General features: G+C 41.2%; 1 protein-coding gene and 1 non-coding gene across 5 annotated transcripts in view; both read left to right on the top strand.

The window, feature by feature from the left end:
- The window catches only part of LOC121736867 (rho GTPase-activating protein 190), a 51981-nt gene that overhangs the window by 26410 nt on the left and 12286 nt on the right, over positions 1–13285 (top strand). For 3 of the 4 annotated variants that reach the window (XM_042128331.1, XM_042128332.1, XM_042128333.1), the window contains exons 11-28: positions 1053–1162; positions 1379–1565; positions 4824–4939; positions 5497–5646; positions 5838–5940; positions 6231–6384; positions 6653–6759; positions 7034–7128; positions 7411–7566; positions 7827–7971; positions 8507–8613; positions 8770–8954; positions 9621–9768; positions 10337–10455; positions 11018–11095; positions 11496–11540; positions 12128–12237; positions 13186–13278. In XM_042128331.1, the coding sequence (XP_041984265.1) occupies positions 1053–1162; positions 1379–1565; positions 4824–4939; positions 5497–5646; positions 5838–5940; positions 6231–6384; positions 6653–6759; positions 7034–7128; positions 7411–7566; positions 7827–7971; positions 8507–8613; positions 8770–8954; positions 9621–9768; positions 10337–10455; positions 11018–11095; positions 11496–11540; positions 12128–12237; positions 13186–13278 (2208 nt within the window). The remainder of the gene's footprint in view (positions 1–1052; positions 1163–1378; positions 1566–4823; positions 4940–5496; positions 5647–5837; positions 5941–6230; positions 6385–6652; positions 6760–7033; positions 7129–7410; positions 7567–7826; positions 7972–8506; positions 8614–8769; positions 8955–9620; positions 9769–10336; positions 10456–11017; positions 11096–11495; positions 11541–12127; positions 12238–13185; positions 13279–13285) is intronic. The other variant, XM_042128334.1, reaches the window with a different exon arrangement.
- On the top strand, positions 4273–4354 carry Trnal-aag. The gene has a single exon. It is a non-coding gene; the product is annotated as a tRNA-Leu (tRNA).

Here is a 13285-nt window from a genome sequence, read left to right as displayed (position 1 = left end):
GCTCCGGCAGCGGGACGGAGCCCGACAGCCCGCTGGGGGCGGATACGACGTTACGGGTGGGCGAGCGGGCGCGGTACCAAGTGAGAGAACCTATATATTTATATTTAGTCGCAGTGCGCTCGCAGTTGACAGAGCACCATGCCCCTGTCATGGTACTACGTCAGCTGTGAGCGCACCGCGACTTCTCCGTATACTTTACGGAGACGCGCGCGCACTCGTCGGGCTCCGGCAGCGGGACGGATCCCGACAGCCCGCTGGGGGCGGATACGACGTTACGGGTCGGCGAGCGGGCGCGGTACCAGGCGAGGCCGACTACCATACGGCAGGGATGGCGAACCTTTTCGTATCAATGTGCCCGTTTCTAAAGAAATCTTTCTGAACGAGCCGTTCAATATTTTTTCGGTATAGTAATGATTCGGTTTGTATTTCAAAAATATAATTTAGTGCTTGCTTTGCAGAGATTGATCTATAACCTTCATTGTTGGTAAAATAATTATTTCGATACTAGTTTTTTTGGCTAATACCGTGCTCCAAATTTTATGTCATGTTACGGGCGTACCCAGGTTCTGGGCCAGGGGGGGGGGGGGGGGGGGGTTGTGGGGCAAATCAGATTTTTCATAAGCCTAGGCGTTTATCAAGAATAAAAAATTAATAATTTTTAGTTGTAAAAATATTGTATTGCAACCAAAGACAAAATTCGTTTTCTTAATTTTTAATTTTTATATATAAAAGTACTAGATAATAATACTTAGTAGGGACGTCAACATGATCCAGGGGGTATCCCCTCGGTACGCCCATGAGCACGCGTGCCATTGTTTCGCCATCCCTACCCTAAGGCATTCGTGTGTAAAAAATGTTTGCGCAGTGGATAACAACAAGAGACTTTTCTAAGTTAATATTTTTATTACTAAGTGTCAGCTTACAAATGGCCAATTTAAAGATTAAATTGACAAACTTGACGCAAAATTTCTAATGGGTTCGAAATGACCATATTCACAGTTTATTAATCAAATTGTAATAACCGACGTTATTATTTCCTTTTTATATTTCAGACTCTTGGCCAATCGCAGAAGATTCCCTACGAAATACTAGAGACGAACGAAGCGGCAGCTATATTCAAAACTTACTTGCACGAGGCACAGGAGAAGCAGAGGAACTTTGAGTAAGTTTTGATTTCTTTATTACTTTTTTTTAAGAAAAAAAAAGTCTTTAAACATCATCGATTACTGACCCTTTACAATTTTCAAGTATGACAGAGATCGCAAACCTTTTCTAATGGACATTCCACCAGCAATCACAAATTTTTTCATAGCTGTAATTTTGTCTTTTCCTGCATCCCCTTAACCTTACTATTTTTACTCTAATGTTAACCCTACAGATGGTGTCAACAATTCAAACGCCTGCTTGAAGAGACGGGGTATGTGACGCCCGGCAAACAGCTATCAGAAGTGAGGGTTTTGCTCATGGGCCGCGAGTGTTACGAGGCGCTCACTGATGACCAACGACAGAGGGTGTATGACGAACATCAGAGGGATATCCAGAGGCGGGCGAAGCATAATTTACAGGTTTTTTTTTTTTTTTTTTTTTTTAAACGGGCTTTGGCCCACCACACATTCCCACCACTGTATCTCCTGTGTCGCCAGGATCGACAGCGGCATCCAACCACGAAAACCCTTTGATATGATCTCAGGGAGCCCGAGGGACATGCTAAAGCTGTCTTGGGACCCGCAACGAAATTAATCAGAAGAAAATAGGAGGAGTAGGAAGAATTCCAGATTCCCTCCCCAATATAAAGCGGGAGACAGCACAAAGTTGCAGTGACCGAAAGTCAAAGAACTGAAGGGGAGAAGTACCACGGGAATTTAACGTTAATAATACTAGTGACTACTATGCTACAGCTAAATTAATTTATTGTGTTAGACTGTTGCCAATAGTAATTGTGACAAAAACGCTTGAAGGCACGGAAGTTCCTAGCGCTGTCCACGAGATCACCGTAGTATGCGACACCAGATGTGCAGAGTAGGTTGTTTAGCATTGTAGTTCTTTCGTCCTGCCAGAGACTGCACTCCCAGAGAACATGATGAGCTGTTTGTTCAAACATGTTGCCTTCGGTCGAGCACTCGCACATGGGTGATGCTACCAGATTAAATCCGTAGAGTTTGGCCTTAAAATTTCCATGATCGGTCAGGAATTGAGAAACGCAGTGATCAATATCCATCCAATGTTTGGATAGTCGTTCACGAATATTAGGGAAAAAATTATAAAGATGTCGCCCTTTGGTGGAACAGTCCCAACGCGTCTGCCATTCGGAGATTAGGCTTTGCAAAGAGTTTTCTAAAGGTTCAAACAATCTTGCTATTTTATTTTTATCGCGAGCGCTTAAAAAGAACGGGTTGTCAATGTTTTTGTTATGATAGTACATTGTCGCACGACGCTGAATCTCAAGGTCAACGGGTAAAACTCCGGCTAACACGGGCAAGGCTTCGGTGCTTGTGGTTCTGTAAGCTTTGCACAAGAATATAAGAGCAAGACGTTGGCTTTGTAGCAACTTGCGACGAGCCGCGCCGATAGTTGCTCTGTCGGCCCACACGGGGGCCCCGTAGCAAATGCTACCAAGGTAAGTAGCAGTGTAAATTAATTTTAGGGTTTTGAATGAAAGGCCCCATGTCGAAGTAGATATTTTGGTAAAGGAGTAAAAGTTGCGTTTCGCTTTCTCACCGGTTTGAATTATATGTTCTAAAAATGTAAATTTATTTTCTAAGTAAAAACCAAGATAACAGAGCGACTGTTTGCGTTTAACGTTAATATTGTCAAGTTTAATGCTAGGGGAAGATATAAGGGAACCTTTTAAAAGAATTTGGTAAGTTTTTTGCGCGGCGAATTTCAGACGATTACGCTTACCCCAGTCAGATATTAAATTAAGACTACTGTTGGCTTTAGACTCAATTTCGGAACGCGAGTTTGCTTGAACGATAAGAAACCCGTCATCGGCGTAACCAACTAGTATACAAAGCGGTGGAAGTGGAAGACTTAACAAATCGTCGAATCCGATGTTCCATAATTTAGGCGAAATTACCGATCCTTGAGGGCAGCCGCACGTTAAATCTTTGACATGTGTACAATGTCCTAGACGAAGCTTAGTTTGACCGTTAGAAAAGTAAGAATGTATTATAGAATAAATATTGCAGTAACACCCTCGATTTTTTAGTTTTAATAGCACCATCGGCCACCAGGCATGGTCGAAGGCCCCGGAATTATCACGAATTACATTTAATTGACATAGTCCGACCAAATGACGTAGGTCTGTAAACTGTCTATGAATTCAATTTCTTCGATGGTACATCGTGTGTTAGTTTGTGTTGTTGGAGAATAGGAACTGGTATAGTTAGTACATAGTTGTAACTGTTTAACCGATTTCAAAAAAGGAGGTTATGTAATATTTATATTGTTATCTACTTTAACTTATTAATAACAGAAAATAATATTATGTCTCGGTCACCAAACATTAGCATCCTGATTCAAGCATACGCAAAACACTATGTCTACTCTTCCACAAAATGTGATTTCCATAGGTAAAGTTGTAGACTATATTTTGCGTGTTCTACAGTCTATTATCAGAATGCAAATAATAGGCAATGCTTTATACGACCGTGCGTGTTTTAATCTATATCTATACATATTATAAAACAAAGTCGCTTTTTTCCCCTCATGTCCCTTTGTTCCCTTTAATCTTTAAAACTACGTAACGAATTTTGATGATTCCTTCAGTGTTAGATAGCCCATTTATCGAGGAAGGCAGGCTATATTTTATCACGCTAAGACAAATAGAGGAAAATGTGGAAAAAACGGGAAAAATTATTTGAAAGGGCTAATTTGAACGCGCTAATCTCAGGAACTACTGGTCTGATTTGAAAAATTCTTTCAGTGTTAGATAGCCCATTTATTGCGGAAGGCTAAGCTATATTTTATCACGCTAAGACTAATAGGAGAATGTGGTAGAAACGGGGGAAATTATTTGAAAGGGCTTATCTCGCGAACTACTGGAGCAATTTTTATGTTATTTGGCACAGATAAGAAGTAGACCACTATTCTATCGATTTTAATATTTTTTTCAGTGGCTATATACCCGTGCGACGCATGGGACGGGTCGCTAGTTCTTATATATAAATAAACATACGTCTACATCTTATTAGGCGCTTAAAATAGAACATAATATTGTATCACAGAGATCTATTTATAAATAGATGCGTAAATTGGATCAGTGAGATCAGTGGTAGCGTGGCCGAGCGGTCTAAGGCGCTGGTTTAAGGCACCAGTCTCTTCGGAGGCGTGGGTTCGAATCCCACCGCTGCCAGATTTTTTTTTAATTATTATTTTTTCACCAATATGGCGAAGCAAAAAGGAAAGATGACAAACCTTTTTTGGCCTTGGCCTAAAACTGTTTATCTGTACGTATGTTAGTTCCACTGCTAGCTCCTAAGCATCCCATCTTTTATTGCCTAAACATTCCGTCCTTTAGGGCCTAAACTCCTGATCCAATTTAGATCAAAGAGATGTCAATTGATTTGTTAAAATAGACTGGATATATTATCGACTTACCCCCTTACTAATAAACGTTGTATAAGCTTTGAATAGTTATACAGTGTTTTGTTCCTGTCACACAAGTGACATTTTTAATTGGATTGAAGAAGACAAAACACTTTATAACTATTCAAAGCTTATACAGCGTTTATTAGTAAGGGGGGTAAAGTTTATGTAGTTAAAACGAGTAAGGAGGTTTTTTATTGAATGGTATAAATTATTATTTTTTCCTTTTTTTTTAGGAATTGTTGCTAGAACACGCCGACTTGTTCTATCACTTCAAACGAATTTCACCCACGGGGACGATAACGCAGGAGGACATCAAGGAAATAACGGACGTGCTACAAGATGATTTGAGGTAAGTTGTTCTAAAGTGGTTCTAAGGGTAAAGTAAATTCACCGTGTTACTTATTTTCAAATACTACGCATTCATTTTTGATTGGAGTGTTAGCGTTAACGTTATCAAAAATAGTTTTGCTGCTGCCTACAACTAAACAGCCTTCACTTCTCATACGAAAAGTGGTTATACAGTACAACAGAAACATGTAGTTAAGTGTATAATAATAAAAATATTACGTTTCAAACTACGAATTTATAGAATAAAATTATTGTTAGCGTTCTTTTTAAATTATAGTAAAAACCATGAGATGTAGCACAGAACATCATTTTTGTGTCAATAACTTTTAGGCATCAGTCTCGAAGTCAGCGGGCAGCGGGGCGGGAGCGGCTCATTCCAATGTATAGATTTATATGGACAGGCTTCGAAAGCAGCGGCGCGGCGAGCGACGCGCGGCTTACTAGAGGGCTTATCCATATAAATCTATACATTGGAACGCGCCGCTCCCGCCCAGCTGCCCGCTGACTTCGAGACTGAAGCCTTATACCTCGTCTCACGCCTTTGTCTCCTCTCACCAGGTACAAGATGCTGGACCGCATGGAGCAGGACCGCAAGCTGATGCTGTTCCAGCACCTGGGGTTCGTGCACTGCCCCATGCGCGAGCACTGCCCCGCCGCCGCCAACTGCCTCGACGCCGTGCTGCCCGTCATACTGAACACCAGAGTGGGGTGAGTGGAGACTAGAGAGGCAATTTGATCGAAATTTCATTGCAAAGTGATAAAGTTAATTGGAACTTCGAAAAATAAGTCTACGTCTTCGTTATAGATAACTATATTCTACAAATCTCACTCGAAATATTAGTGTCCGATATTAAAAGGAAATATACCAAAGTGTCTTTATCCTTATAATTTTGTTTCAGGTCGCTGACGTCATCAGGCGAGTCGCAGTGTCACGCGGGTCCGCCGGCGGCGCCTTGGGCGCTAACCTCAGACTCCAATCAGATCAACGTCATCATACTTGGTGTAAGTTATAAGATTATGATCAAGTCTGTTCAAGACTTCTCATCATATGCAGTCTTTGTAGAGCAACCGATTATGATGATATAAAGGTGATGTACTTTTTACACCGACTTTGCGCTATTGGTTTGATTTGCCGAATGGACTTTAAACGGAAACTTAATATATTTTGCGGTGTTCCACGACCGGAATTTATATGGAATACATATTATTATACAATACAATAGATTCACGTTTAAAAACCCGATTTAAAGAAATAGCGGGAACTAATCATATGCTTTTTTTCACATACACAGGTAGAAGAAATAGCTGGGGAGTTTGGAAAACGGCTGATAGCGGGATGCGACAGCGAGCGGCGCGTAATGGTGGGCGGGACGGCGTGGCGGGTGGAGCAGCGGCTGCGTACTGACGACTTCGCCGCCGACCCGCCCCGAGACTTCGCGCCCAACGGTTAGTACTAGCGTGCAGTGCGATAGAGATGACGCGCGTGGCGCGTTCGTGATTGGTCTGAACATACGCACGTCCGTACGTACGTACTCACGCTCGTACGCACGCCACTTTGCGTCCTCAAAGTTAATTTTAATTGTAAATTGTATATTGCTAGTATAAGGTCTGCTGCATAAGGTCTGGTTTAATTTATAAGATTTTAAAGACCTATTAAATTACTTGATATTTTGTTTTATTTTATACGAAATGCTTATTTCATTTTCAATTTCAGGATACTTCTGTGTATATCAAGATCAAGAATCGTTCGAGTATATCCGAGGATGTGCGGAAAAGACGCTTTTGTCGAGTCTAGAGCAAGAGGATAAACTTCCATTTCAAGTAAATTTATATCAATATTAATCTGTCTGTCTGTTCCTCCACGCTCATACTTTGTGTGGATATATATTTGGCTCCCGTAAAAGGACAATAGTTTTTGTTGGGGAGATTGGAATCGTTCCAATAAATGAATTTCTGCGCGAACAAGGTTCTGCATAACTTCTAGTAGTGAGAAAAATAGACAAGGAGACACAATTGATTCTCCTTAAAAATTTGTTCATTTACTAGTTTACCGTACATAACAATAGGAAGTTTTAACGGTGTTTGTTAATTTCAGGGTCTTCCATTGGTTGTGATGTTTGTTCAAGACGAGGGTATGGATAAGAAGGAGTTATCAAGACTACAAGAGGAAGGACAGAATCTAGCTGACAAGTATGTAGAGCAAGATTTAACTTTTTTAAATTCAATAAAAACTGTAAGCCGTCAACATATCTGACGTTAATAAATTGCAGGTTTTTAAGGGTGGTATTGTTTAAATTATTCGTCAAATCACTAAGACTTATGCCCGGTATTTGAGGTTTTTTTAATAATGTTTATTTATTCACTAGCGTTTTTGATCTAAAACTCTTCCTCCTGCCAAAACACTGCAGAAACTTAGTATCTTGACGAAGAGTTTACTTGTGACTAAGTAAGACTAACAATTTTTTATTTCAGTCTTCACTGTTCCTACATGGAGGCGTCCGTCAACGAGTTGGGCACAGAAGCGCTGACCTCTGACGCGGTGCAGGAACTGATAAGGGCGAATAGAGAGAAGGCGAGCTACGCGCACCTGTATAGAGACTTGATTGTGTGCTTCGACGCTGATATACGGTGAGTAAAGGACAGATAATATATAGGAAAAATATATTGTCTCGACTTTCATTGGCTTGCCTTTTCGAGATAGTTTTGTCTGTCCCAAAAGGCCAGACAGTGAAATTTTGTTAAATTAAATTCGGCCATGCCCTGTTAAATACATACATCAAAATATGATGATTTCATTTGATGTATTTAACATGGCACAATAATGATTCACTAAAACACAAAATAGGTTCATGAGTAACAAAGTCTATTCATTATATTTATATTTCCAGTATAATGGTGTGCATGTTTTGCGACGACCCGTACTCAGCAGAGCGCGCGCTCGGCCCGCTGCTGCAGCACCGCGCCTGCTTCCTCACCGGCGACCGCTCCATACTGATAGAGACATTCCTCGGTGACTCCAAGAGGAAGGTGGAGGTGAGTTGTAAAACGAATGGAGCAGTTTGTATGATAATATCATGTATGCTTTTTTTGATTACGCAGGGAAAACGCTTTTTGCGTGGACCGGGTTGGGGAATGATACTAAAGCACCCCACTGAAGTACCCCGTGGGTATGTGGGACGGACCACGACCTACCCACTTAAACAACCTGCGATGTGTAATCAGCCGCATAACGAATGGTGTCCCGGATCTGAAAAACACATGACAACCACCACCGTCTGGTGTCCCTCATAAGTGACCAGATTTTCGCCAAAGTAATTGAACGTTTCGGCAAATTGAAGCGTTTCCCCCGGCGCCGGGACTGGCTAATCCGGGGAGGGTTCCATCCTCCCCCGGAAATAAAACTCCTTTAATAAAGAATTTAAAAAAAGGGTGAAGAGAAGACATAATAATATTAAGTTTTATGGTAGACATTTGAGCTCCACCGGTTCTTACTCTAAGCCTTAGTTCAACGAAACAAGACGCGACGTGGCTTTCACGCGTAGTGTTGATGAACTTGTGTTTGTTTCAGGTTATAATATCGAGCTTCCACGGCGCTAGCCAGTTCAGAGAGGAATTGATCCACGGCTTCATACTGATATACTCTGCGAAGAGAAAAGCTAGTTTAGCGACGCTAAAGTAAGTTTGAACTTTGAACGTTGAAAAATCCTTCACATTATTAAATACATTAATCGTCGATATAGTGTTGGAGTTCTCACAGCGTAAAGCCTCTTATTTCAAGTGTGCCTTTTGTTTTTCATGTATCAACTTAAATAAAAAAAAATCCATTTACAGCGCTTTCTCGATGAACATACCGAATCTGCCGATCCAAATGGTGGCGGTGACGGACGGGGGCGGGTCCGCGGCGACCGCGTTCTTCGGCACCGACCTCGGCCACGCCCTCATCACGGACGGCAACGCTACTGCCGACAGACTCGGCGCGCACTTCACTACGTACACGTCGAGTGCGGAGAATAAGTGTCAGTACTGTAGATATCTTATTAAGACTTATATTACTTACATCTTTTAAAAGCAACGCAAGAGCTATATATTTGTGCGCGAATGCAACAGGCAAGTAGTAATGGATTAATTGATGATCTATGCTGTTGCTGCTGCCAATGGACACCACGATTATACATACATGTTTGTTCTACAATTTTTCATTCATTCTACAACAGGGGTTCCCAAACTCATTTTGTTTACTGAGCCCACTTTGAGAACAAATTATGTTTTAGCGCCCCCCAATGTTTCAATTTAAAATGCATCCAGATGATGATGATGATTTTACAAATCACCCCCTAAGCATTTACACAACGCCCTCATTTTTTTCCGGGTCACACCCTTTAGATCAGCCTTTCCCAAAGTGGGGGATAACGCTCCCTTGTGGGCGCTGAAGATCTGGGATCCAGAAAAAATATCCTGATGAAAAGAATCCTGATGAAATAAATCACCCCGCAAGCCTCTAGGCTTGCGGGGTGATTTATTTCATCAGGATGCATTTTAAATTGAAACTATGGGGGCGCTAAAATATAATTTGTTCTTAAAGTGGGCGGTAGACAAAATAAGTTTGGGAACCTCTGCTTAAGATCTTTAGCGCCCACAAGGGGGCGTTATCGCATCGATTCTATATTTGTTCATTATTCCAGCGGCCTTCTACACGCCGTTCTTCAAGGAGGTGTGGGAGAGGAAGGGCGAGATTGAACGCGCGTTCCGCATGGAGCAGCCCGCGCGGCCTAACCTGCCCGACGTCGCCGCCGGCCGACCGCCGCACGCGCCCCGCCCCCGACAACACAGGTATACTACGGTCACGGCGTACGATTTGATGGTCGTTACGATGATTCGGCTTCCAAATGAAAGATGTTGGGCGTGGCTTATAACGCGGCCCAACCTGGCGGACGTCGCCGCCGCTCGACCGCCGCACGCGCCCCGCCCCTGACAACACAGGTACGTAGTATACCATACCAAGCATTGATGTCTGCAGGGTGATTCACGATTCCCGTTCGACAGGGATTCGGAAACATTACCGTGCGGTCACTGGTCAATGCCTAGGTCACAAAATTGACTCGTTTGTGAGGAATGAGACAAACACATACTAAACACCATCGTCCTAAACAGAAAAAGGAACTATTCATTTTTATGTCACACTGTCACGCTTAAAAATAATAAATCATACACACTCTGCGCTTCAAAAAACAACCTCAGATAATTATTACAAAAATCGTCGAAGGTGGGATATTGCGCGGGTCAGTCAGCCACAGTCAGTACAGTATACAAAAATGAATATGTAATATTTACATTAGGCACTCACGCACATAACAAACACTTTTATTTTCCAACTCACATGTTTTTATTTTCGTTTCAGAATGGACCACAAGCTCACGAACTCACTGGATCTACTCATCGGCCCGGACTCGCGCGCCGACATTGACTCCGAGTACAGTGACACACTCAACAATTCCAAAAACAGAGGGTTCCTCAAAGGTATTGTTTTGCCTGTTCTGTTGGTAACTTACTCATCAAAAACCTCAAGTGCACTCAAGAAACAAAAAAGACGTACTCAAGAAATAAAACATCAGAGAATTTACAAAGTACTCTAATTCTTTCCGACATTCTACAATCTCTTCCTAAAACTTTTATCTCTATACAAATTACTGGCATTATTCACTCTATACTAATATTTTTGATCGAAAAAAAAAACAAAAGTGCAAGAAGCAATACCACATTGCTGTTTGACGTGTGAGATATTGTGGTGCGCTTATACGGGCAACTAAAATTGCTCAACTCCAGTCAATTCTCGTCAACTTTGACGTCACGACTACATCAAGCAATTTGCGGCGAAAAGACATTGAGCGATATAAAATAAATTGCTCCATATTGCTCCACTAATTACTCCATAGTCCATTCGTGTCACCGAGCAATGATTGCCGTAATTATTGCCCGTGTAAGCGCTTCTTAAGACCTGTGAATCGCTTTTTTCGGTTGGAAATGTATGCAAACATCAAAAGTGTCCTGGCGTTATCTATTTATTTATTTGTGACCGCAGGCTTCAGCGTGTACCCGCCTCCTAGCACACCGCCCGAGCCCGCGCCGCCAGACCATCGGATGCACGCGGACTTGTCGCGTGAGTAGCTCTGTCTCTTTCTAACTTCGCTACGTCGGTATATCTATCTCTTTCTCATGTAACTTCAATAGGAAATCTGATGAAGAGGCGTCTATTCTACGAATGTGAATTGAATAAGTAGTAAAGAAGTATGTTAGATAACACTTATTCAACAGCCACGTAAAAAAATGCGCATCTGTGAACGTTAAAGTTTGCGGTCTTTCGCGTTACGCCCTAACGCCGCCCTGCCCACAATGGCGTCGCATTAAAAGGTGTAGCAAAATTATTGGTTTACTCTGTAATTTTTACTTCACTTTTTATGAAATAGAACACCTACTATTGATTATCTACCTACCTACTGAACTACATACCTACATACATATTTTAACATTAAATTAAATGACGAATTCTTACAACGCAGCGGATCTCAACTGTTCCGAGGATTCGCTCAGCACACACGAGTCAGGTGATTGCATGACAATCCAATGTCGATCTTATTACGTTACCGGGAGGGTTCAATGTTGTCTGTAGTTTGTGGAATGCATGCATGTACCGTTTACTTTAGATGATTTCGTTTAAAATATGTTTTACTTTTTAATCTTTTGATGTTAGATGGCATGATAAGATGTTTTGTTTAAACGATTTTAAAACAACATTTTTGTATTTTTATTTACCAGCGTCGAATATAATTATAATTTTTATTTGAGTCTATTTTCTTTTTTAATAAAGGAAGCACAATTTATTTTAATTAATATAATCTTCTTAAAATTTAATTCTTGTTGTGTGTTTAGTTTTGTGTTTCGTATATTAGAAATATCATATAATATGTATGACATTATCATGATTCCAATAGGTTTAATATTAAATATACGTACCTACCTATAATTTATTTACATAGTTTTAACATTAGATTACACATTGTTGTGGCAAAGCCGGCTGCATTTTCGCTTTACCTAGTGGGCAAATTTAATAATAATAAAAAATGCGGCTCGTGTTTTTGAGGCCTAACATAATGTGTGTTTATTTATATAATATTGTAATAACTGTTTATAGATGGCGGCGGTCTATGGCAGCCAGCGGGGTACGGACATCGCGCGTTCACAACGGGCCGCGCGCGCCCGCAGCCGCCGCCGCAGAGGTTAAGACATTCGCAGACGTTAAAGGTATGGGTTTTACTTTTATAATATTGTAATGGGGAATACTGTACCTCGAAATGAATGGAGTTTGACTGGTCTACAAGTTGTAAAGCAGTGGTAATAAAAGTATAGTGCGGACAGAACTATTAAATAGCTGGCGCGAAAGCTAAATAATTAATGCGTCTTTTCCATGCGGGATATTTCATAGATATGCGTGCAGGATATTTCAAGATAGTCGAGCGTGGAAACACACCCGTTTCTCAGCCCCCGATTAAGTAACACTATGTTATTTAGTTAATGGAATCAGGCGTTACTTTGCGGAAATCCATAGCTTAAATTTAGTTTCTTATTTTTTAGCAATATTCCGTGAAAAAAACTTCCATCTTTAAGTAAATGAGTGAGTGTACGCATAGGCATGCGTACAGTACCTCCCTCCTCCCACACTGCCTATGCGTACACTCGCACGCAAGAACCTGCAAACACCACCACCACATAAGCAATAATGTTGGCAAATCCGCGCAAGTGCCCTCACCACCATGCAGGTTGAAAGACTTGACTCCCCATCCCATGCTTTCTCTATAAAATTAAATTGGTTAAAAAATTTATGTAATGACACGTGCAACAACGGTATAAAATATTCATAATTCTTACAATTTCATCGATTTCTACATTATGCAAAACACTACAAGCATGTTAAGTACCAAACTAATAAGTAACGGATAAAGTTGACGGATTTGCCAACATTATTGCTTGTGTGGTGGTGGTGTTTGCAGGTTCTTGCGTGCGAGTGTACGCATAGGCAGTGTGGGAGGAGGGGGGTGCTGTACGCATGCATAGCTATGCGTACACTCACTCATTTACTTGAAGGTGGAAGTTTATTTCGCGGAATATTGCTAAAAAAATATAACAAACTGAATTTTAAACTATGTTATTTGTTTGATGAAATGAATATTAACAGTAGTATTCATTTTTCAGCAACCTGGTAAACTAGATATGAACAACTACACAATGGTCAGTGACGCCCTACAGCACATTACGATTGGTCCTCCGCCGCCTAGAGAGAGAAAGGTAAATG

The sequence above is a fragment of the Aricia agestis genome, chromosome 19, assembly GCF_905147365.1.
Source record: "Aricia agestis chromosome 19, ilAriAges1.1, whole genome shotgun sequence".
Lineage (NCBI taxonomy): Eukaryota > Metazoa > Arthropoda > Insecta > Lepidoptera > Lycaenidae > Aricia > Aricia agestis.
The sequence above is the reverse complement of the archived record's forward strand: the minus strand, read 5'-3'. Positions and strand labels throughout refer to the sequence as shown.